The 26,597-nt window shown below is 37.4% G+C and overlaps 2 protein-coding genes across 2 annotated transcripts in view; one reads left to right on the top strand and one right to left on the bottom strand.

The window, feature by feature from the left end:
• Positions 1-26,597, bottom strand: part of LOC115219099 (condensin complex subunit 2) — a 90,166-nt gene that overhangs the window by 39,068 nt on the left and 24,501 nt on the right. Inside the window, exons 3-11 of the mRNA XM_029789172.2 lie at positions 22,978-23,068; positions 20,758-20,844; positions 12,840-12,954; positions 12,492-12,610; positions 8,810-8,878; positions 7,136-7,325; positions 2,879-2,967; positions 908-1,070; positions 212-290 (exon numbers count right to left, since the gene is read on the bottom strand). Coding sequence (XP_029645032.1) covers positions 212-290; positions 908-1,070; positions 2,879-2,967; positions 7,136-7,325; positions 8,810-8,878; positions 12,492-12,610; positions 12,840-12,954; positions 20,758-20,844; positions 22,978-23,068 — 1,002 coding nt within the window. The remainder of the gene's footprint in view (positions 1-211; positions 291-907; positions 1,071-2,878; positions 2,968-7,135; positions 7,326-8,809; positions 8,879-12,491; positions 12,611-12,839; positions 12,955-20,757; positions 20,845-22,977; positions 23,069-26,597) is intronic.
• Positions 14,842-16,387, top strand: LOC118765920 (SCAN domain-containing protein 3-like). Its single transcript, XM_036508752.1, has 2 exons — positions 14,842-15,632; positions 16,118-16,387. Exons 1-2 carry the CDS (start codon positions 14,850-14,852, stop codon positions 16,151-16,153), a joined length of 819 nt encoding a protein of 272 aa, XP_036364645.1. The 5' UTR covers positions 14,842-14,849; the 3' UTR covers positions 16,154-16,387.

The raw sequence follows: 26,597 nt of genomic DNA on the forward strand, positions 1-26,597 counted from the left end.
CCACGCTTGAATGGTGCTTTTTATGTACCACTGGCATGGGAGCCCGTCAGGCGGCAGTGGTGTGTGAAAGAGATAAGCAGCATTGTTATGACATATTTCCTCTTCTCCCTCCTTTGAGGGCTAAATAGGGAGGAGTGAGACAGAGAAATAAGAACCGGTGGTGGGGTGTCATTACAAAGGCGAGAGAGAGAAAGAAAACAAAAATCCTTACTTTGTAGATGTCTTTTGTAGTAGAGATGATTCTCTTGGAGACAGGATATTCTCACCACCACCAACATGTTTGTTACTGACTGAAATGATACAACACTAGGAGTTATCATGTGTATGAGAGAGAGAGAAAATATAGCATATATGATAAAGAGAGAGAGGAAAGGGAGTAAAAACATGGAGTATATATGAGAGGAACACTGACAATCATGTGACAGTGTGTTCCATGTATGACAAATACACACACACACACAATGTGCACCATTTCTCACAAACACACGAGGTATCTACAACACAAACAGACAATTTAGCACATAAGACAAAGACAGTCATCATGATTTTACCATCTGCTTTTCCTCACTTGCAATGGGTCAGATGAGACTGTGTTAAGGTAGAGTTTGCTATAGTTGAATGTCCTTCCTAATGCCAATTCTCACCTGTATCCAGGCAATGATCCCCCAATCAATCAATCAAACAACCTACACCTTAAGCACATAACCTCAGTGGACTGCAGGGAAACTACCTACACCATCTGCATGATCAGTGAAGCTTTTGTTTATAATCAGTAAACATGCAAGTCAAAACGAGGGGAAATAAAAATTCACTCACGCACACACAAACATACATACACAGGCATACACTTGCCTACAAAAACATCAATATACACATACACACGGAGAATAAAACCATTCACACTAACCTGTACCGACAATGTCCTCATCAAGGTCATTACTAAAAGCAGTTGGATCGTTGTCTTCACCAGCATAATCATCTCCATCATCATAGCCATCAGGAATATTTTCAAGTTCAGCATCGGCATCAAAAGCATACTCAGGGTCAGCTTCATCATTCATTCTCATAGCCTGGAAACAACAACAAAAAATTTGCCTGGAATTTGCAGAAGGAGGCTAAAAATACAGAGTGGATGCATGAACAGCAGTGACATCATTAGGTATTCCATAGAGAACCCCAGGATACCAGGAGTTGTTAAGCATACACTTAACAATAGGATTATCACATGGACCACTTATATCATCATCATCATCATCAGCGTTTAACATCCGCTTTCCATGCTGGCATGGGTTGGACAGTTTGACTGAGGACTAGCAAGCCAGAAGGCTGTACCAGGCTCCAATCTGATCTGGCAAAGTTTCTACAGCTGGATGCCCTTCCTAACGCCATCAAAATAGAGAGTGCATTTGCACAGCTGGATTATCCAGGCTTATACAGCCACTCATCTTCTTTGCCCACAATTCCTGAGAGTTGGGGGGGGGGGTAGAGTCTTTGTGTACCTCTTCCATAGGGTCTGATCAGAAGCCAGCATCATTAGCACTTTCTGGTTGGATTCTTAAGTATGACTAACTGAGGTTATGGATATCATTCAGTCATCTTGATCTTGGTCTACCCCTATGTTTCCTGCCAGATGGCTTTGCTAAAGGAATCGATCTTGTAGTTCTTAAGTTCTACCTTACAGTTTTCTAATTCCATGTGTGTAGGACCAGAAATGTGACTGTTCAATGTTGAGAAGTGGTGGCTCAACTTGGATAGAACCCTTCAAGCTATGCACCCAGTCGAGCAACATTACTCCAGAGATCCTTAAAAAAAACCCTAGTTTTATATTTAATGGTAGGATTATATGTATTTTCAAAGTGGATTACACCTGTATTTATAATTTTGGCACAAGACCAGCAAGTTCAGGACAGTGGGGTAGTTGATTACATCAAACCCACCACCACCACCAGATTGTACTTATTTTATCAACCCTGAAAGTATGAAAAGCAAAGGCAACCTCAGTGGGATTTGAACTCAGAACATAAAGATGGATGAAATGCCACTAAGCATTCTGCCTGATGTGTTAATAATTGTGCAGATTGCTGCCTTACTTGTACTGATAACAACAACAAAAGATAAACCAACATAGAACGTCTGTTTGACAGTAGGATTATGTACGTGTTACCACATGGTCAATTTAATGAAGGTCAACATGGTGTCTGTATTAGGATTAGCTGCATTTCCACATGAATAAATTAACAGGGATCCTGTATTTAACAGTAGGGATATCCATGTATTCATATGGAAATCCTAATCCAACATGAACCCTGTAGTTAGCTGTACGAAGAGCCATGTACTTATATGGACATCTTGATTCAAGACAACATGGAACTAATTTCTAACTTCAAGTCTGACCACCAAAAATTTCTTCCAGAGAGAGAGACAGAAAAACAGGCAAGAATCAACACTACTACAAAACTGGTATTTTACTTGTCAACACTCAACTGCGAAAGACTGAAAGGCAAAGCTAACCATAATAGAATTTGAACACTGAATGTAATGGTATGCAACTAATTATTAGAAGGCATTTTGTGTGACTCTGACGATCCATAAGACTTTGCCACACAAGTGCAAAAATGAATGGCTTGGTACGAGATAAGAGTGAATTGTCTCCCTTGGATGATTTAGCGGAAAATGAAACTTGCATTCGGTAACAGAATTAACTAGCTTTTTTTCAAACTAATGAAAGAATAAAAGGCAAAGAGCTCTGTAACTTGGGTTTCAACTCACTTAGAAAAAAAACCTGACGCCCCTGAGCTTCATACCAGAGAAGTATATCGTTAGATACTCGCAACTTTATGAATTAAATATAAAGAAAATAAATCAAGTAGAATTTTACCTCAGCTTGTTCATTCCAGTCATTGAATTCAAAAGTAGAGAATGTTGGGCATATCTGAGCCTCTAAGAATTTACTTTTACCCACGTGATCTGCAAAAAAGAGAAGACAAGAAACTTTGCAGCTTAATTCAGAGAGGAGAAAAAGGAAAAACTACAAAGAATAAGAACAACCAAAAATTCTTTTTGGACAAATGGATGATGCTTGAACTGAACAAAAGTTTTTAAAATTGCTATTATGAATTCTGCTCTGTGATCCTTTCACTCAGCAAAAAATGATCAATTTCTTAATCACATCGTGATCATGACCTGTAAGGAAACTTGGACTCTGTACAACAACTGGTAACGTTTTGTATAGTGTGGCACTTGTGCTGGTGGCACGTGAAAAAACATTCAAGTGAGATTGTTGCCAGTGCCGCTGGACTGGCTCCTGTGCAGGTGGCATGTAAAAAGCAACATTTGAGCGTGGCCGTTGCCAGTAGCACATAAAAGCACCCACTACACTCTCAGAGTGGTTGGCATTAGGAAGGGCACCCAGCTGTAGAAACTCTGCCAGATCAGATTGGAGCCTGGTGCAGCCATCTGGTTCGCCAGTTCTCAGTCAAATCGTCCAACCCATGCTAGCAAGGAAAGTGGACGTTAAACGATGATGATGATGCCTGGACTAAGTTGAAACACTTTACCAAACTGAAGTAGGTACCAAAAGAAGGTTATGGATTTTATTTAGTGATTGGTAAGTGGAATCATTCACTGCTTTTTTTTATTCTTGGCAACACTATCATAGCAGAGAACTGCCAGGACGTGTAGCGGGACGTATAGCAAAAGGTGTCGTTGATGGTTCAATGTACGTTGTCGGGTGTAGCAGATTAAGATAGGTGTGTTGAACGACATCAAAGCAAAACAATGAGGAAAGCATTGGACTGTAATTTAAATAATTTATTTGATCAACAGTTGCATCTACGTGATGGATACACAAAGATTGATTTACAATATCAATGAAAGCCGCTACATGAAGTTACCAACTGCTTCGAGTTGATGAAGTGAAAGAAACAACAGAAGTAGTATGTCAATGTGATGAGATAGTACATGGCATATTTTGTGTGTGTGTGTGTTGGCCATCTGGTCGGGTCGTGTTGTTTTTCTGTCCTGTCTGTGTTCTGCTCATGCTGATTATGCGGCTTTCTGTTGGTTGCTTGTCTGTCACAAGCCATCTGGCTATCTGTCGTGTGTCTAAGGAAACCATATTTATAATGGTCATCCTAGCTAGAAGAACAGATATACCATAGGGGTAGTTTCTACTAATCTATGTCACCTATTGTCCAGTTGAACCTTCAGGGACACAGGTCAGGTTGGGGGTTGAATGGAAATCCATCCATCAACTCTGTAGTGTAGATTCAGGTGAAAGCCCCTCTCCTATTTATTATATATACATGCATTCGAACGTAGTAGGGAACAGCTAGCCTTTGGCTGCTATTTGGATCACATTGTGTCCCCTAATCTGATTGGTTGGTATTGGCACATTTTGTCTCCTATTCAATAGTACAAACTTGTAGTGGATAATCAGTCAGAGGCTCTAAATAGGATCACGTGGGTCAGCCTGTTTATTACCCCATTTTAGCCTACAGCTCCTTATAAAAACTCAGCTTTTCCTCATCCTGACGTCTTTGGTTCCAGACCTTTAAAGGTCTAGCCACTGACCATGAAGACACAGCCTGTTCCAACACCAGACACCACTACCACAGCAGCTACGTTGAGACTTAACAACTTTGTCCAACAGCATTACGGCAACCTCCATCTTCATCACCACCATCATGTCCTTCTTAACGTCATCAAAATCATCCCTCTTTGTACGCAGTTCAGGTTAGAGGTCGAATGGAAATCTATCCATCACTTTTTGACAGGCCAAAGAAATTTCTTTCATGCCTGTTCAGCCAGTGGTGGATCAGATGAGCGAGAATCCTTAGATTCGGTTTCAAATCTCAACTTGGAAAATGAAATGTTAGTTTTAACAAATACATCAAAATGCATCCAGAACTGCAGCATTGGTCAGTCAAAATGAACCAATTCTTCTCTAGTAATAATGCCTGACTATGTCTTACAGATGATTTTGCAGAAATTAATGAATTAGGCGACAAAATTCTACTACATCTAGCTTCATTCCTAGATCCTCTTTCCAACTGTCTTGCACTTTTTCAAACATCTTCATTATTTCCTGCAGAAAAAGCACTTTAAAAACCAAACAGTAGCTCGAAACATATTTGGAAAATTCACCAATTCCAGAATTTCAAAATTCTCCACAACCAGGACAGAGTTGTTTCTTCTTAGCAAAAACGAATGGATTCTAATAATTATTATTTCAATCAATAAAATTTAATCAGACCTGTGATATTGCTTAAAATTTAATGGTTAAAAACTGCAATTATATAGAAACAGCAGACTAGTCTACCTCAGATTACACTTTACTGTCTTTAGAAATGAATAGCATACACACTATCTCTATAAAATAGACAGGATGGTCACATATAAGACGTCTTTGATATCATTTCTGCTAAATCAACGTTTACAACAGGTTAAACAGTATCAGCTTCTCTTTCACAAACTTGGTGAAGGGACATAACTGTGTTTGCTTCAGTTTGCCTAATTAAATACCAAATTGAATATACATAATGTAACAAACCAAGAAATTATAATCAATTAAAACTACATCCATAATGAGAAGAACCAATCATTATCTTAATGATTAAATGGGGTTTGAAAAGACAAGGGAGACAAAACACTAAATTTAAATTTAAAATGGCATGCAGTTGGAGGGAATATAATCTCTGAAACTTTTAAGAACTTTGGGCATAAGGACTGCACTTTGGAATGGTTTGAGTGGAGTCATTTAAATTCCAGAAGGAATATGGTGCTGTACTGAAAACACTGCTTCAAAGTGGATGTAACCTGAGGCTACCAGATTTTGAATATTGAGAATTGGCTCCCTACCATTAGACCAATTCCTGATCAATAAGATTGCTTACAATGGAAAACAAGGTGCACATAGGCACAACTGTGCACAATAACTGATGTCAGTGGCAGCGCTATTTCAATGTCCACTTTTCTATGTTTGTATGGTTTGGATAGAAGTATCTGAAGCAGATTTTTTATGGCTAGTAGCCCTTCCTCACCTGTTTCCAGCTAAGACAATAGCAAGACATGTTCTCACAGGATATTGGAAACAAATGACACTGCTTGTATGACAGTGACACTCATTTATGACTATAATACAATGTTGGCAGAACTACTGCATTATATAGCATAGCCTTTGTGTCAGTACTGATGCTTTGTTACCCAGATTGGCTCATATGCTGTAATATGACCCCTACTTTACCACTTCTGTTCACATCACTTTCTGTGATTCCATCGCTTCTGATCTCACTGCTCAGATAAGAGCAACAGTCCAGATCTTTCAAAACCTGTTTACCTAAAGATAAAAGGTTAAGTTGTGGGATTAATCTGCATCACCTTGGCTGTTCCTCAGATAATCCAAAATTCAATCTTGCCTGTTTGTTCTTGAGTTTTGAGACCAGCTCTTACTTCTGCCAGCAGTGCAATGTGTAAGGCTTCTATTTCAAGCAGATAAAGGGACCGAGCAGAAATTCTCTTGGTGTTTTCTTTTACCTTGTTGGTATGGGTTGGACAGGTTTGTAAAGTTACTGTAGCTTTGCACACGCTTAAATCCCTGAGGCAAAACTCATTCCATCCGCATTACATCATTATCTCATCGTTATCATTTTGATGTCTATTTTTCCATGCTTACATGGGTCAAATGGGGTTCACTGATGTGGATTTTCTATGGCTGGATGCCCTTCCAGTGGCCAACCCTCACCAGGTTTCAAGCAAAATATTAGTTCTCCCTGACTGGACACACTTTCATGAATGACTGGAAATGAATAACACTGCTTGTATGACAGTGATGCCTGTTTACAACTCTTGTATGATGCCAAGAAAAGATGGCACACACACACACACACCAATGTACACATACACAAATGATAGCCTTCTTTCACTTTTAATCTACCAAATCCACTTATAAGGTTTTGATTGACCTGGGGCTATTGTAGAAGACATTTGCCCAAGGTACCACACAGTGGGACAGAACCCAGCACCATGTGGTTGGAAGGTGGATTTCTTAACCACAACAGTTACGCCTGAAGTGATAAACATAAAAAAAGAAGACTGTTCAAAAGATAACATAAAAGAACTCAAAACAAAAACTTACTCTTAATATCTTCGACATCAATTGAATCTCTGTACGAGCTGTGCACTTTTTTATCCTCAATGTCTTTGATGACAGAAGAAGAATCGAGCACAATGTCACAGCAATCAGTGTAACAACTGATAGCACTAAGTAACAGATTTGAGTTGCCTTCAGCAAAAGATGAAGTTAAGGACTTGAACAGAGGGTCCATCTTTGGAAAGAAAGAAAGTAGAAGGGTTCAGAGATACAAGATAAAATGAATTAACATGAACAATATACAACTAGAAAAGCACTCGGAAAGTGCAGACCTCCGCCAAGCAGCTCATTTCCACCCATATACATGCATGCTGAAAATCGCCCAATTTTCCAAACCAATGCTGGCAAAAACATAAACTCCTTGGCAGAGGTAAAAAAAAATAACAGCCATAAGATTTTATAAAAAAAAAATACCCTTTAAAAACAGGAATCATCCCAATAGTCAAGGCTTGTCATGTCATCCTCCGCCAAGCAGCTCACTTTAAGATAGATATGCGAGTAAAATTACTAATAGAGAAACGAAAATAAACTTTAGAAACAGCAACGCCACCATAGGTTACGTGGAAACGATGAACGTGTTTTCAAGGGAGATAATCAAAGAACATAAAATTGTAATACTTCATGTAAAGTAAATATAACATCTGTTCCTTGTGTCATTACCAACTTTTCCTGCAAGTTTCATCAAATACCGTTCACAACTTTTTGAGTTATTTTGCATACAGACGGACAAACCAACACCAATGGAAACATAACCTCCTTCCTTGGCAGAGGTAATAAATTCTGTATGCTATGAAACATTCCTTACATATAATATACAATGCTACATTACCTGTACAATATACTACACATACAATAAAATACATAGATAGATACAAACAACTCCAATTAAAGAACCTTTTGCATACAAAGACCATGCAAACATGTCATGACATTAGGAAGTTGTGATATCTTTTTGTGGTGGACTGCAAGCCAATGACATCAACAGGAAACCAATGTTTAGAAGCCAGCAAACACAAACACAGGCGTGTCATCATTATCATCATCATTTAGCATGTGTGTTTCCTGCTGCCATGGGTCGGACAGTTGGACAGAATACATTGGACCCAAGAACTACATCATGCTCCAGTGTATGTTTGGCATGGTTTCTATGGCTGGATGCCCTTCCTCCTCCTACGACAACATTGTCATCATCACTTAACGCCAATTTCAATGCTAGCATGGGTTGGACAGAAGCTGGCAAGGCCAGGAGCCACATCAGGTTCCAATGTCTGTTTTGGCATGGTTTTTTTTACAGCTGGATGCCCTTCCTAATGCCAACCACTTTACAGAGCACACTGGGTGTTTTTTATGTGGCACCACAATAGTGCCATACAATGAACTTCTTCAGTTTCCATGTACCAAATCTAATCAGAAGGCTTTGGTCAGCCTGGTGCCATAGCAGAAGACACTGCCTGTGCAAGGTGCCACTCAGTGTAACTAAACCTGAAACCACAGGTCAGGAAGCAAATTTTTCAACCACAGGTCAGCCAAGCTTAATATACCAACTAAACAACATTGTAAACAATGATTTTGCTTTGTTTTGTTTATAAATGTTTTGTTTTGTTTTGTTTATATACACAGAAACAAAATGAAAATAGAAATAAATAAATCAATTCTCACCTCAAAGTCAATCTCAAGCTTTTCCACATTAATATTCTGCAAATTGGTTTCAATAAATGTGTTCCGTTTCTGAAGTTAAACGAAGAGCAACAGATTAATACAAGCTTCATTACTGCGATCAAATGTGATATCAGGTAAAAAATATGGTTCCTAAGCATGTTGGAAAACCAGCTTCCAATCCTGTAACCTAAACCAAAATATCGAGACAACAACAAAAGATTCACAGAATTCACAGCAAGAGAGAAAGAAAAACATTCCAAGAGTGTTTCCTTGTTGCATCACCCCAGCAGTGTGTAGGATTTGATCTCAAGACATGCAAGGACAAATGACAAAGAATGCGATCCTCCACTCTAAGGAAGTCTGACAAAGATGGTTAGTTTCTGTAACCCAGAACGTTTGCATGGCACTGAATCATCAAAGGTTTAAGTCTTCAAATAATGATAGAAGAGAAGGTACTATGGAGTGTTAAACTTACTTTATTATAATATCATCATTACCATTGATGATGATGATGATGAGATGATGATGATGGTGATGATGATGATGATGATGATAATAATAATGATAATAATAATAATAATAATAATAATAATAATAGGACACTTTGTAACAACTATGGATTTAACAGAGCAAAAACTTGGTACGGCCACAAATCTGAACGCATCATCGAAAATAGAAATGCAAAGATCCTATGGTATTTTATGATTCGGTGTGACCATGAGATGGAGAGTAGGAAGCGGGACATAGTCTGAATTGAGAAAGAAAACAAACTATGCTGGATCATAGATATAGCATGACCAGCTGACAACAAGGTATGCGATAAGGAAGAAAGAAAAGTCGATACATATGAAAGGTTAGCTTGAGAGGTTAAGTAGTTGTGGCCAATGAAAAAGGTAGCAGTAGTACCAATAATTGTCAGAGCCTTGGGAACAGTGAGCAAAAATCTCAAGAAGTACGTGGAACAAATAGGGGCTTCAATAAGAATGGAGCACTTGCAGAAAACAGCACTGCTTGGAACCGCTTAAATACTCCGGAAAGTGCTTGAAAAATAAGGGGTGTTACCTTAGTTCACTAGTAGTGAACAGCTGATACTGTAGTACATCTCCAGCATTAGAAGCTGTGCAAAGGCAATAACAATAATAATAATAATCCTTTCTTCTAAAGGCACAAGACCTACAATTCGGTGGGAGTGGACTAGTTGATCACATTGACCCAAGTGTTTCACTTGTACTTAATTTACCAACCCCGAAAGGATGAAAGGCAAAGTTGATCCTGGTGGAATTTGAACTCAGAATGTAATGATAGGCAAAATACCACTAAGTACTTTGTTCAGTGTGCTAACAATTCTGCCAGCTCGCCATCTTATTATTATTACTATTAATAATAATAATGATGATGATGATGATGACGACGATGAAGGAGGAGGAGGAGCAGAAGAAGAAGGCAACGACGACAACACAGCATTAGAGCAGAAGAAAACAACATAGCATGGTGTGTAAAAAATGCCACAGGACTGCTATTATTAGAAGTAAGAAGGTTAGACTTGTGTAGGATGAAAGATAAAGCACTGTACAAGAAACTGAAAATAGGTGGATAAAGAAAAGAATGCATGGTCAATTTCATAGTGATGTTGAAGATAAGACAGACAGAAAAAAAAGATGGCTGTAGATGACTAAGAGTGATTTAAAACCAGAAATGGAGACTCTAATCTGTGCTGCCCAAGAGCAAGCACTAAGAACAAACTATATAAAATACAGAATAGACAACACATCAGAAAGTGATAAGTGCAGAATCTGTGGACAAAATGGTGAAACCGTATGGCATATTACTAACCAATGTACACCACTAGTCAAGAAGGAATATAAGAGATGCCATGAGAATATAGCCAGGCTTGTCCATTGGACACTTTGCAACAAATATGGACTTGACAGAGCAAAAAATTGGTACGACCACACACTCAAAGGCATCACCGAAAATAAAAATGCAAAGATCCTATGGGATTTTATGATTCAGTGTGACCATGAGATAGAGGATAGGAAACCAGTGAGTAAAAATCTTGAGAAGTACGTGGAACAAATAAGGGCTGCAATAAGGGTGGAGCACATGCAGAAAACAGCACTGCTTGGAACTGCTTGAATACTCCAGAAGGTCCTTGAAAAATAAGAGGTGTTACCTTAGTTCACTGGTAGTGAACAACTGACACCGTAGTACATCTCCAACAAATATGGACTTGACAGAGCAAAAAATTGGTACGACCACACACTCAAAGGCATCACGAAAATAAAAATGCAAAGATCCTATGGGATTTTATGATTCAGTGTGACCATGAGATAGAGGATAGGAAACCAGTGAGTAAAAATCTTGAGAAGTACGTGGAACAAATAAGGGCTGCAATAAGGGTGGAGCACATGCAGAAAACAGCACTGCTTGGAACTGCTTGAATACTCCAGAAGGTCCTTGAAAAATAAGAGGTGTTACCTTAGTTCACTGGTAGTGAACAACTGACACCGTAGTACATCTCCAACAAATATGGACTTGACAGAGCAAAAAATTGGTACGACCACACACTCAAAGGCATCAACGAAAATAAAAATGCAAAGATCCTATGGGATTTTATGATTCAGTGTGACCATGAGATAGAGGATAGGAAACCAGTGAGTAAAAATCTTGAGAAGTACGTGGAACAAATAAGGGCTGCAATAAGGGTGGAGCACATGCAGAAAACAGCACTGCTTGGAACTGCTTGAATACTCCAGAAGGTCCTTGAAAAATAAGAGGTGTTACCTTAGTTCACTGGTAGTGAACAACTGACACCGTAGTACATCTCCAGCGTTAGAAGCTGTGCAAAGGCAATAATAATAATAATAATTCAGTGCAACCATGAGACAGAGAATAGGAAACCAGACATAGTCTTAATTGAGAAAGAAAACAAACTATGCTGGATCATAGTTATAGCAGACCCAGCTGACAACAAGGTAGATAAGGAAGAAAGAAAAGTCAAGAGATGTGACAGGTTAGCTTGGGAAGTTAAGCAGTTGTGGTTGATGAAAAAGGCAGCAGTAGTACCAATAATTGTCAGAGCCTTGGGAACAGTGAGCAAAAATCTTGTAAATGGAACAATTAGGGGCTCCAATAAGGGTGCAGCACTTGCAGAAAACAACACTGCTTGGAACCGCTTGAATATTCCGGAAAGTGCTTGAAAAATAAAGGGTGTTACCTTAGTTCACTGGTAGTGAACAGCTGATACCGTAGTACATCTCCAGCATTAGAAGCTGTGCAAAGGCAATAAGATATCATTATATTATTCAACAGAGATGAACTGGCAGAACTTTACAGCATCAGAAGTAATGCCTTTTGGAATTTATTCCAGCTGTTAACATTGAGTTCAAATCCCACAAAGGTCAGCTTTGCTCTTCATCTTTTTAGGGTCAAACAGCCATAAAATGCCAGTAGTTTACCCCTAGTAACAGTATACTGTTGAGAGTTAAGTATTTTGGCTATATGCACAGTGCAGGGGCCAAGCAATGCCAGGATATGAAAACTTGAGTCTTAAGCAAGTAAATCTACTCTCACTGCTTACCTATTTGGCGAGCAGCAACTCCCAACAAAACCACATAAAGTACCAAAAAAAAAAGGTAAATAAATGACTAAACAACAGCAATAAATAACTTTAAAGGATTACCTTTTTCTTCTTTTTTTTTACAACATCTAAACTTCCACTACCAGCATCATCATCATCATCATCATCATCATCACCATTGTTATCATCACTTTCACCATTCTCATCTCCATCACCTTTTTCTTTATTGTTTGCAGAAAGAGAAATATAAATAATATAAATAAATAAATCAGTTTTGGTGGTACTACCATCACTGCCACCAACAGCACCAACAACATATGTAATTACTGACACACTGACAGACAGATTGACAGGGAATTAGATTGAAGATTGATTACTAGAAAGACAGACAGAAAGATAATGAAAGTTGGACATTAGAATGACGATGATGATGATGCAAACTGCTCTTACTTTTCTTCTTATTGCCACAACTTAAAGTACTGAGGACTTTGTATGTCTCAGAGTGTATAGCATCAACCCGACTAGCATAGATTTTGGCACTGGCATCTAGTGTGGTACCGGCAACCTGGAATAAACAAAAACAAAATATTCCAACATCAGATTAAAAGAGAGGACACATATACACACTTGCTCCGTGTAATGGTGCAATGAAATTAGTTGATTGACTTTCGGTAAATAGATATGTCTATATATATATGTATATATACATGTAGAGGTAGGTACGTACATATATGTATGTATATATGCATGTTTTATTTATTTATTTAATTATATATTTATATATGACGGAACGCACGCATCCATTTCGAAGTAAGATTGTTCTTAATATTAATAATGATGCACACTCTTAACCTTTCTCTCCCCAACCCTTTCTCAGCCTTCATTCTTTTGGCTTTCCTTTTCTTCTACCTTACTGTCTCTCCCTCTCTCTCTCATTCTTCATTCTTTTCTCTACAACCATCCCTTTTCTCTCCCTTTCTCTTACTCCTACTCCCCCGTCCCGTTGCGGTCACGTGATGAGGTGCCTATTTCTGTCTTTCTTCTCCGGCTTCCTCCAAGTAGAGACGGTAAATCTGTTGCTCTGCCGTTCTCAAAGAATAGCGTTCGTAAAAAATTTTTATCTTGTTTGGCTTAACAGCCCTTCTTGTTTGTGTTACTGTTATTCTCTGTGTCCTGTCTTTTATTGTTTATATTTTGTACTGTCGTTACTGTCCTGTTTTTGTTACCATTTTTACCCCTCCGCAAAAAAATCTCAAATTTTATTTAATTTGATTTTCGCGGGAAGGAAAATTTCATTGAAGTCATGTATCGCCTTGACCTTCGAAACATAGAGTAGATGAAATTAAGGCAACTGAAGACGGGGAATTTTCCTTGTTTTGTATGTCCTGTACTCTATTTTTTCGTTGTTTAAAAAAAATATCCATTTCCTTGGTTTTGTGTTTATGTTTTCGTTTCTCATTGTGTTCAACATTTTTTGGGTGTCCTGTACCCATATATGCATGTAGAGGTAGGTACGTACATATATGTATGTATATATGCATATGTTTTATTTATTTATTTAATTATATATTTATATATATATATATATACTAGCAGTATCGCCCGGCGTTGCTCGGGTTGTAAGGGAAATAAATATATAAGCATTTTTAGAGAGTTATAGCCAAAAAATAGCAAAAAAATGCATTAAAAATTGAAAAAAAATTAAGGTAAATTTTTTTTAAATCGTTGACACATCGTAGATATTTTTAGAGAGTTACTTCCCTTATATCAGTGATTCCCAAGGTGGGGCCTGAGAAAATTCAGGTGGGGCGCGGGGCATAGAAGTGGGCTGTGAAAATATGTGTACATGACGAGCGGTCATCGCGGGCACAACCTTAGATTCCGTCTTTCCTTTGAAGCCTCCACATCGGAAACTCTCGCACCCCAGCGAGACAAAGAAGATCCCGCACTGAGCAATAAACTTACTATTCAGATAAGCCAATCAATTGCCTCAATTAGTTTGCCTCAATTAGTCTTTTGTTAGCCCTATTGAAAATGAGCAAACCAAACAAGAAGAAGACTCGTCAATACGCGGTGGAGTTTTTGAAGTTTGGATTCATTCCTGATGAGCATGATGAGCGTAAACCGTTTTGCTTATTATGTAATCAGACGATGAGCAATGAGTCAATGAAGGCAGGTAGGCTGGAAGCGCACTTAAAGGTAAGACATCCTAATAATTCTAATTTAGATTTGGAATACTTCAAATCATTGAAAGAAAAATTTAAAAACCGAACAAAACTCACTTCACTATTTCATGCAAAACAAGCGCCTCATACTCGTGCCCTTGAAGCCAGCTACGAAATCTCCTTGCTTATAGCAAAACATGGAAAGAATCACACTATTGGAGAGCAACTGATTAAACCTGCTATCTCAATATTCTTAAAAACTGTATTACAAAAAGATGATTGAGATATCAGGACTATGCCACTCAGTAATAACACTGTCTCGAACAGAATAGATGAAATGGGGCAAGATGTTGAAAGCCAGCTCATTGAGAAATTAAAATTGCGTAAGTTTTCATTACAAATGGACGAATCCACAATCCGGGACAGTGAGGCTCTGTTATTGACTTATGTGAGGTATATTGACCACGAGGAGTTTCAGGAAGAGATGCTGTTCTGCGAATCGTTTGAAACCACCACAACTGCAAATGATATTTACATCAAAATCAAACATTATTTGGATGCAAACAAAATACCAAAGGAAAACTTACTGGCATGTGCGGCAGACGGTGCACCTGCCATGATGGGCAAGAATACGGGATGCTTAAAAATGATGAAGGATGAAAATCCAAACATGTTGACTGTCCATTGTGTAATACACCGAGAAAACTTGGTTGCCAAGAAATTGTCCCCTGTTCTTAACAAGATTCTTCAAAGTGTGATCAAGTGTGTCAACAGCATTAAAAGAAATTCTAAATCTGAACGTCTTTTTAAGCAGTTTTGTATAAATCAAAGTGCCGAACATGTTCGATTATTGCTTCATACAGAAGTAAGATGGCTATCAAGTGGAAACTGCTTAAAGAGGTTCATGGAATTATTTGATCAGATTAACGACTTTCTTAGTGATAAATGTGAAATGAAATTGCTGTCAACAACGGATGGAAAAGCATTTGTCAGTTATTTGACAGACATATTTGAGAAACTTGGAAACTTGAATAAACAACTTCAAGGTGCAAACATGACACTTATTGATGCAAAAGCAAAGATTTTTGGATTTATTACAGCTCTCGAATTATGGAAAAAGAAATTTTCCAAAAGAAATTTCAGTGAACTTTACTGGTTGAGTAAATGTGAAATAACGAATGATGCTGGCATTGTAATTATTGATCATTTAAATATCTTGATAAAGGATTTCAATGACAGATTTTGCGATTTAAAGGCAATGAATTTTCCTTCTTGGTTAACTCAACCGCTTCTGATTAACGTTTCTGATGCTACAATCCAATACCAAGAAGAGTTATCAGAATTACAACATGATGAATCAGTGAAGACTTTGTTTAAATTGAAAGGTACAAAGATGTGGCTATATGACGAGGTTGAAAGAAAATATCCTAAAATTTCTACATCAGCGAGAGAGCTACTGATTCCTTTCCCTTTGTCTTATTTGGTCGAATGTGGTTTTAGTGCAGTTGATAATTTGCTCGAAGCCAAGAGAAACCAGCTTGAGATTACAAAATGTGGCGATTTACGACTGAAATTAACAAAGTTGTCTCCTCAAATTAAAAACTTGTGCTGTATGCATCAGGCACAGGGTTCTCACTAAATTAGTCGAGCTGACCGTCAAATAATTGAACTGAAAAAACGTGTTTCTTTATTCTTTATAAATTGACATTTTTTAAAAACATGAGAAATCGTAATAATTTTATCGATTTATTGGGTGTTATGCACTTTCAGTGCCTGTTGTTTCAATTCTCAAACTATTTTTTTGTATTTTGAATACAATTTTTTAATTTTTGATTTTTTTTTCAATTGTAAGTAGGCCCACATGTACTTGTAAATGTGAGTGGACATGGGAAAAGGTGGGGCGTAAAAACTTTTGCTATGAAAAAGTGGGGCGCCGGGAAAAAAGGTTGGGAAACACTGCCTTATATAAAAGCGAAAAAAATGCATTAAAATGGAAAAATATGATGGTAAATTTTTTTAAAATCGTAGACTCATCGTAGACGCACGCTAATACCCAGAAGGGCTCGATATGAATCACGACTATAAGATACCCGCTTTTGGTTAAACTGCACCGCAAAATGTGGGAGTAGTTAGGAATCTAAATCGTAGGAGACAGACACACAACTTCACTCTTATATAAAGATGCTTTTTTTTTTTTCAGTCATAGAGTTAGATTTATGAAGGTCTTCAGTAGAAAATCCTCGAATTCTGACATTTTTTGTCAGAATTACAAATTTTGAAAACACAATAGGAACAAATTTCGGAAAAAATCTCCCATAATTCACGGAATTAAAATTACACTTCGATTTTTGTACAAAACTGTAGTTGAAGTGTTTACGAAGTATAATACGTGTTTCACGAATGTACTAAAGAGATTTGCTCTGATATTCTCATTTAAATATGAATAGGTAAATTCGGGCGGCTTGGTAACTATATATAAGTGTCGTCTGTTTATACATAAACACTGTTTCATACTGCAATTATATATACATATATCTATATATAATATTATATAATAAAATATATACAGAGTAAAATAAAAACCAATTTACCTTTTCTGTCCGTCCGTGTGTCTTTGCAAATGTGTTGGAATGATAAGTGAGTTGAGTTTTGGCGCCTTTTTTACTAATAACAAACACACACGTGTGTATGTAGTGTATTGTATGTAGTTGTATGTAGTTGTATGTGTATGCGTGTGTGTGAGGAATGCACACACACACCACGCACGCACACATGTACATCAATGCTTTCGGAGTGTATGTAAAATATTGAGTTTTCTCGAATTTTGTCTTAATTGGTGTAATTGAAAAATTTTTTATGGCATCACCCACTGAAGTACTCTGAAAAATCTTAGGTAAATTCTAATTGAAGAAATTGTGTGAGGATTAAATGGTTATGTATTTATTTGTTTTTGTTTGCTGTGTTTTTTTATTTTTTGAGTAGTGGTTTAAATACTTTCAGTTTAGTCTTCCTCAAATCACTCTGTCGCTATTTACTTTCATTTTATTCGTTGCCCACTGTGTGTGTGCGTTTGCGTGTGGTGTAAACCAGACTAAGAAAAGCATTTGACACACACACCAGAATGTGAGTTTTCTGTAAATTTTGCTTAATTGGAGTTTAAATTTTAAAAACTGGACCTGGCATGACGCGATGCATTGTACTCTTAAAAATGCTAGGTAAATTGTAATTGAAGAAATCCTATATTGTAGATTTCTATAACTCCCAAAGGGAGGCAGATAAAATCTGCCTTTTATAATAAGAGATATATATATATATACCTGATTTTGTAGAAGAAGAAAAAGAAGAAGGCGCAGGAGTGGCTGTGTGGTAAGTAGCTTGCTTACCAACTACATGGTTCCAGGTTCAGTCCCACAGCGTGGCACCTTGGGCATGTGTCTTCTACTATAGCCTCGGGCCAACCAAAGCCTTGGTAGATGGAAACTGAAAGAGGCCTGTCGTATATATATATATAAATATATTTATGAGTGTTTGTGTGTCTGTGTTTGTCCCCACCCAACATCACTTGACAACAAATGCTGGTGTGTTTACGTCCCCGTAACTTAGCAGTTCGGCAAAAGAGACCAATAGAATAAGCACTAGGCTTACATAGAATAAGTCCTGGGATCGATTTGTTCGACTAAAAGCAGTGCTCCAGCCTGGCTGCAGTCAAAATGACAGAAACAAGTAAAAGAATAAAAGAATATACATATATATATATATACATACACACACAGTTAGATGTGTTAGCATTTACTTACAGGGAGAGCAATTACATATCACCTGAGGAGATACTACTGGATCCCATTATACAGGTAAGCTGTAGCTTAATTTAAATCCTGTGTATATATGTATTTATGTTGTATTGAAACAGGTGTAGTGTTTATTAAATAGTTGTCTAAATGTACTCCTTCCTGTTGACTCTACTTATTCCATTTTTATTTTTCACACACAAATATATATTATATATATATATATATATATTGATAAAACGGTAAGATAACAAAAAAAAGAAAGAGACCTCAATATTATGTAAATAGAGGAAATTTATCTATACAATATGTTACATTACTCAGTAGTCAAGATAAAACTCTGAGTTTCAGATGCCGAAGTGGAAATCCACAACACCATCTCTTCGGTTATCTGGCTATTTGAAAACGTTATGAAAAAATACCGTTAAAAATGAAGGGAAATTGCTCTGTTATAACTCTGCTTTGCCTGTGTACTTATACATCGCTCGCATTTTTCGTCATAAAAATTATATAAAAATACATAAAAATATATAAAAATATATAAAAATATATAAAATCTTCTTGGGACATTACACAGAAAGCATGTTCTATCCGTTTTCTTTAGGGGACCAAAAACGTAACAGAAATTTAGTCACATGTGGGCATGATCCGAAAAGCTCTGTCCTTGTATTTAGACATGTGGTAGGGTCTAAGCTGCTTTTCCAGATAAGCCATCTCTCCATGTCGCATAAACCGCACCTTCCGCTGCCGTTGGTATAGGGCTTACATCTGGCCAAAATCTTCCATTGTATGTTATAATCGACACCTTTATCTCTTAAAGACCAAATATGATTGGATAATTGTGTCGCTTTTCTTTTGTTCCAGTGCCTAAAGCTCAAAGTGTGGTTATTGAACCTGGCCTTGAAATTACCCTCTGTCAGGCCCACGTATTTCTTCGTCGAAACGGTGTCTTTAGTGGTTATAGAGTTTACGGTAGCTTCATATATGATGGTCTTGGACATGCAAGCTCCATTTAGCGGGCACAATTCTTTATTCCTGCATGAACAGCTGTTTTCTTCTTGTGTTTTTTGTATGTTATGATTGATTATGTTTTTAAATTTGGTAGTTGAACTAAAACTAATTTTTAAATTGTGTCTATTGAAGAGTTTCCTATAAGCATGGTTAACTGGAAAATGTCTATCTATCAGTGCTAGGAAATATTTACCTATATTGAAGGCCACCTCGGGTGAGTAAGGGGGCGTAAACCAGATGACCTTCCTATTTCTATTATTCCTTTTCCTTATTGTTGGGCTGGTGATAGGTGTATATTTTATTTTTTCGCTAAAACCACTATCTTTTAAAGCTTTATTATAAACTGGGGCAACGCTATTGAAGATGTCCTCATTAGATGAGAGGCTAGAAATCCTCTTACTAATATTTTTAACTAAATTTTTGAATACTATAGGGGGATGGCATGAACCTACATTAATATAACTTAGTCTATCATTGGGCTTCCTATAAGGCTTATAAATATTATTATTAAGATCTAAGGAAACGTCTAAGAAGTTGACAACCGTCAGGTTAGTGTCTATAGTTATACTAAGTCCGAAGTGTTTCATTAACTGGATAATATCCTTCCTGAAACTCAGAGTTTTATCTTGACTACTGAGTAATGTAACATATTGTATAGATATATATATATATATATATATATATATATATATTGGGCGGACTGAGCCATCAGTTGATCAGGCACTGCCCGAGGAACCCGCACTCCACATTAACTCTACTGATATCAATGCTAAGGGGCCTGGTAAACAGTTATGCCCGAGGGCCCTTAATACTCTCAGTCTATCCCTGATTATATATATATTTATACACACACACATTTGCACATGTGCACACACACACATGCATGTGTGCACACACACACACATGTATGCATATGCACATACACATACACACACACACACACAGAATAATCCGTCGCTGTATCGTAGTTTATTATTTAAACTTACGTTGATTCTTCCGTGGTGTTGTTTTGCATTTATAATACAATAAATATATACAAATTATAAAAATAATAATAAAAATATACAGTACGGTGCTGTTTCTACTCCGTGGATTTTCACCTATTGCAGAGGATTTTGGAACATAACCCCTGTGATAGTCAAGAGATTACTATATATACCTGTATGCCCACCCCAAATAAGAAACTTGTAAAAACAAAAATATTTGCTGATCTTACAGACACACACAAATAGACAAACCAGAAGCTTCAAAATCAAAGCTATTAATTAGTCTCGTAACTACTTCCAATAATGATGTGTTAGAGAGGCTGGTCAAGTCCCACATCACATTGGTCAAGCCCCAAGTGAGATGTGGGATTTGACCAGCCTCTTGCTTAAAGAAAAAGGAAAAACTTGTATGCCTCACCTGAAAATCTCCCAGTTTTTTTCCTTTGAGAAGATCAGTCATATAGTCAATGAGATGAAGACCAAATGCATTCTTTGTGGTGATTTTCTAGAATTAGAAAATAAAGTAATAATTAACACATTGTGTTTATTATATTATAAAAACTCCAGAAGTATGATTTATAAGTCAGTTCTGACAGGATTTGAAGCAAAAGTGGAGAGAGAAAGAAAGAGGAGGGAAGAGTAAGAGAGAGAGAGAGAGAGTATGTGTGTTAAATGACTTATGCAACTACTCAACAGGGTCTTGCAGATAAACCGAGACCAATTTTAAGCAGTTGACTATTTCATTTTTTGACAGAACTTTGCTTGCTTGAAAATTTAATCCTCTTCTTTATTTGTCAGGTAAATAGCGAAACTGATTTGGCAACAGGAAGTCATGGAACAACAGGATCATCATTGTTGTTTTGGCACGTGCTGAGCATACTGCCAATAAAATTGTTAAGTTGACAAAACTTCCAAAAGCAACAGTTTATCGTGTGTATAAACAGTTTAAAGAAGAGGGGAAGATTGATAGAAAAGAACACAAGACTTGAAATGACTCCAAGCACAATCCAAAGTTTCTTGTTGGCCTCAAACACTCAGTTGAAGCCAACCCATCCATGACAGCTCTTGCAAAAAATGCAATGTGTCAAATTCCACAGTGTCCAGAGCAGTGGACAGGAACTTTGGCATGACCAGCTATCACCTCCTAACAGCCAAAGCCAAAGCAATCAGAGCCGAGAGATACCCAAAGCTTCTGTCGTTCATCAAGCATCAAGATGCAGGAAAAACTTGTGTTTGTAGACAAGAAGTTCACTGAGGTGAATCACAGGAATTCTCAAGTGATTGCATACGACCCTTCTGACGACCCATCTGTGTTTGAGACTAAGAATCCTGCTTCTGTGATGGTATATGGAGCTGTGGCCAGTGATGGAAGTATCAGGGATTCACACTTCATTGAGTCTGGTTTGAAGATCGGCACAAAGGAGCATCTGGACATCCTGAAGAACTCTCTGTTACGTTGGATGGAGCAGAAGTTTGGGCTTGACAATGTGGTGTTTATCTAGGATCCTGCACCATGCCATGGATCAAAAGCAACACAGGCCTTCTTTGGTAAGAAGGTGCTATTTTTTGTAAGGGCCAACATCTGGCCTAGTAATAGCCCAGATCTCATCCTTCTCAATTACTTTTTATGGGGCATACTTCAAGCAAAGACCAATACTTCACCACACTTGAGTATCAACATTTTGAAGACGGCATCGTGTGTGCAACATGCAAAATCAAAAATGTGGAGGTCATGGCAGCTGCAAAAAAATTTCTGTCTTGTGTGGAGGCAGTAATTGTCCAAAACGGCAGCCATACTGAGTGATAAATGTTTTATTATAATAAATGTCACATTAAAATTATATCTGTCTAGTTCCATTATTTTAGTATTTATAACCAGTTTTATGCATTGTAAAAATTGTCTCAATTTATCTGCAAGACCCTGTATTGCAAGCATTCTAGTTACAACCTATAATCTCAGAACAAGTTGCTCTCCAAAGAGACTAAAAAGATTTGATTATGAATAAGAAATTAGAAGTACTGGAAAAGAGAGTTGAGATAAATGTTTGACCCTTTTGTTACGATATTTCTGTTGAAATATACTGGCTTTGTTTCAGTTAGTTTTAAAAATAACAAAGAATTTAATAAAATAACTTTGTCATTATTAAACTGTTGTTTCGAGCATAAATTAACAATGGAACATAGATTAACATGAAAGACTTGATGGAAGATATTGATTTAGACCAGCGGTTCTATGAACCCCTTTGATTACTATTATCCTCTGGTGGAACCCTATAGTCAATCAGAACCTATTTTCATAGATACTCCTTTCAGAATTCCTGTTTTGGTTTTCACACATTCACTTACGTAAATTTGCAGCAACACTCACTAAGAGAACATGTTTCAGTCACCCGGAACATATTAAACTTAGCTGTTTCTCGCAATAAACACATCTGAAGGAAAATTTTTTCATAAACACTTGAAAAACTATTTTGCTCGTGTAGACACCCGCAAATCTTATATAGAGCCCCCACCCCCACCCCCCGGGTCACATGGACCCTGGTTGAGAATCACTGATTTAGATCGTTTTAAAGCAAGAAGCTTTTATCATAGAATCAGGCAGGTTGGTATGAAAATGGTTAATGTAGTTAATACTCACATTTTCAGCATTCAGCTTCACACAATTAGTATAATGTTCAGTTAGCTGAGACACACTGAGACCTTTCAAGGGATTGCTGCTGCTGGTATTTCTTGAAAAAATTTTTAAAAATGGAAATTACAACAAAATTATACAATGACAGGAGTGAATTTGGCAGAGAACATCAAATTTAATAGAAATAAAATAAAATTTTGTCATGTCTGAAACAACACAAGGCCAACAATGAATGAGTACTTTATTATATATATATATATATATATACACACAAACACACACACATACATATATATACATATACTAGCAGAGATACCCGGTGTTGCCTGTGTTACATGCAATTGAAGAATTAGACTTTTCTGTTATATTTTCTGTAATGAACTGGAATATCTATGTTTTGAATTTCATGCAAAAATTTTAATCATGCCACATGTATCCCATACTACTGATTTTTATGAGCATATTCCAAAATTCCAGTCTTATTGAACCTGTGAAAAGGATTTTGCTCCTGAAAAATGGAGGTCATGGAGCTCTAAAATGTGAGAGTTAAGGCCTCTGTTGGTGGTGGGTGTCTTAATGTCAAGCAGAGAAGTTGAATTGTTGAGAATCTTTTTACCTTAGGTCTTATATCTATTGTTTGAATTTCTTTGAAATAGGAAATATATGTTCACTGGGTTTGTAAAAGAGAGCAAAGCTACAGGAAACCAAAAGACGAATGATCACAATAAGCAGTCAGCTACAGTACCCTAGTCGTTACCACTCCCAATGTAGTATTCCTCACCATGCAGGTGACAGGCACAGCTGTAAGATGCATTACAAATCTATAGCAATTGGAAGGGCATGACCCAACTGAAATAAACATTAACAACTGTGTGACATGAGGGCTAAGGAGAAATGAAAGTTGGAGTTTGCAAATGACCACTATACTGATACATAACTGGACAGAATAAATTTACAATCTATAAATGTCTTTGAATAACCAGTCACTCATCTGGGAAGGCCTTGAAATCAATGTTACCATCTGGGGACTATGTGTGACCCAGTGATAATAAAAAAACTTAAAGGAGGTTTGCAATCAAATAACTTTACTCAACACTTTGCAACTAAATCAGTGGAAGCAAAGATGCTTCTCATTTACTTGGCAATTTATGCACCACATTGCAGAAATCACAATGTAAGTGCATGTCAAAGCAAACTGTTACACTGTTGTACCATTGAATTACAAATAATGCTCATCTTTTATGCTCGGGTAACCCTACAGCTTCCAAGAGCACAACTGTATTCGTTTTTGCTTAGATAAAATGACAAAATTGTGGGTGTTAAGTCCTCATGGAGAGGTCTTTCTAACTTGTAAGAAGATGAAATTTTATAAATATTACTTCATTTGTGTTTAATATCTATGGTTAAAATTTCATCAACAGCAAAAATATATGAATTGTCATGGGGGTTATGGCCCTTATGCATAGAATATAATTTCCAAATTTCATAAAGATCCATTCAGTACTTTTGACCTAGTTTTGGATCATTAAAAAATGACTAAAATTTGGGAGTTAAGGCCCCCATTAGGGTGTTATATATATATATATATATATATATATATATTATATATATATATATATATATATATAGATAGATAGATAGATAGATAGATAGATAGATAGATAGATAGATAGATAGATAGATAGATAGATAGATAGATAGATAGATAGATAGATATATATATATATATATATAGATAGATAGATAGATAGATAGATAGATAGATAGATAGATAGATAGATAGATAGATAGATATACACACACACATAGAAAGATAAATTGATAGATACAACTGAGTGGGCAAACGAAAAAATTTGAGACACTGCCTAGTGGGTTTTTTTTTAATTTTGATAAGCCTGGTACTTATTCTATCAGTTTCTTCTAGTGAAACCAGTAAGTTATGAAGATGTAAATAAATGAACATCAGTTGTGAGGCAGTGATGAGGGAGAAACAGAAAGACACACACATAGACTTACATATATGTATATACAATTGATTTCTTTCAGTTTCTGTCTACAAAATCCACTGACAAGGCTTTGGTTGGTCTGAGGCTATAGCAGAAGATACATGCCAAGTTACCACATAGTGGGACTGAACTGAGGACCATGTGTTTTGGAACCAAGTTTGTTACCACACAGCCACACCTGCACCTATGTATGTGTGTGGGTGGGTGGGTGTGTGGATGTGTGTGTATGGGTGTATATATGTTTGCATGTATATATGTGTATTATATGCGTACATATTACATGCACATCTATATATATATATACAGCAGGGAATTGTATCAGACTGCCAAAAGAGAAGCTAAGAGACAGGTTTATTTAGCCAGAGGGGAAGCAGATAAGAAAAAATTTGCCAATGTTCTGCGCCGTGAGGACCAAAGACTGGAGGTGTTTCGCGTTGCAAGACAGTGTGTGAGAGAGAATCGTGATGTGGTAGGAGTGAAGTGTGTTCGCATGGATGATGGTTCACTTGCGCTAAATGAGGATGCAAAGAGAGAGGTTTGGAGACGCCACTATGAAAGGTTGCTGAATAAAGAAAATGAATGGGATAAAGAGAGTCTGCCGAATGTTGACCCAACAGAGGGACCAGCTATCAAAGTTGATAGTTCCTTGGTAGTTAAGGCAATTAGAAGCATGAAGACAGGGAAAGCCCCGGGCCCATCAGGTATCACTGCAGAGATGCTCAAAATATCTGGTACTGTCGGCTATAGCCTAGTCACCCGTATAGTTAATCAGGTGATACACGAAGGAGTCATACCCAATGACTGGTGTAGCAACATAATAGTCAACTGCTACAAAGGTAAAGGTGACGCCCTAGATACAAATAATTACAGAGGTATCAAGCTGTTGGATCAAGTGATGAAGGTTACGGAGAGGGTCATAGCCCAACTAATTAGAGAGAGAGCTAGTTTAGATGAGATGCAGTTTGGGTTTGTGCCAGAGAAAAGTACCACTGATGCTATATTCTTGGTAAGGCAGCTGCAGGAGAAATACCTAGCCAAAGATAAGCCCCTGTACCTGGCTTTTGTTGACATGGAGAAAGCCTTCGACAGGGTCCACCGATCCCTTATCTGGTGGTCAATGAGGAAACTAGGGATAGATGAATGGTTAGTGAGAGCTGTGCGAGCCATGTACAGGGACGCTGCTAGTAAGGTGAGGGTTGACAACGAGTACAGTGAAGAATTCCGGGTAGAGGTAGGGGTCCACCAAGGCTCAGTCCTCAGCCCCCTCCTATTTATCATAGTCCTCCAGACAATAACAGAGGAATTCAAGACAGGATGCCCTTGGGAGCTCCTCTATGCTGATGACCTTGCTCTAATTGCTGAGTCACTATCAGAACTGGAGAAGTTTCAGGTGTGGAAATAAGGATTAGAATCGAAGGGCCTTAGAGTCAATCTGGCTAAAGTCGTAATCAGTAGGAAGGTAGACAAATCACAAACGCCTTCAGGTAGATGGCCCTGCTCAATCTGTAGAAAAGGTGTAGGTAGAAACTCTATAAGATGCACCAAGTGTAAGCTATGGACACATAAGAGGTGCAGCAATGTCAAAGGAAGGCTAACTAGGAAGATGGTTTTTGTATGTGG

The sequence above is a fragment of the Octopus sinensis genome, linkage group LG14 (assembly GCF_006345805.1).
Source record: "Octopus sinensis linkage group LG14, ASM634580v1, whole genome shotgun sequence".
Classification (NCBI taxonomy): domain Eukaryota; kingdom Metazoa; phylum Mollusca; class Cephalopoda; order Octopoda; family Octopodidae; genus Octopus; species Octopus sinensis.

Coding starts and splice junctions, on each gene's coding strand:
- LOC118765920 (XM_036508752.1), top strand. CDS start 14,850: ATGCCACTCAGTAATAACACTGTCTCGAACAGAATAGATGAAATGGGG. Junction 15,633..16,117: donor CACTTATTGATGCAAAAGCA/AAGATTTTTGGA, acceptor ATGTGGCGATTT/ACGACTGAAATTAACAAAGT.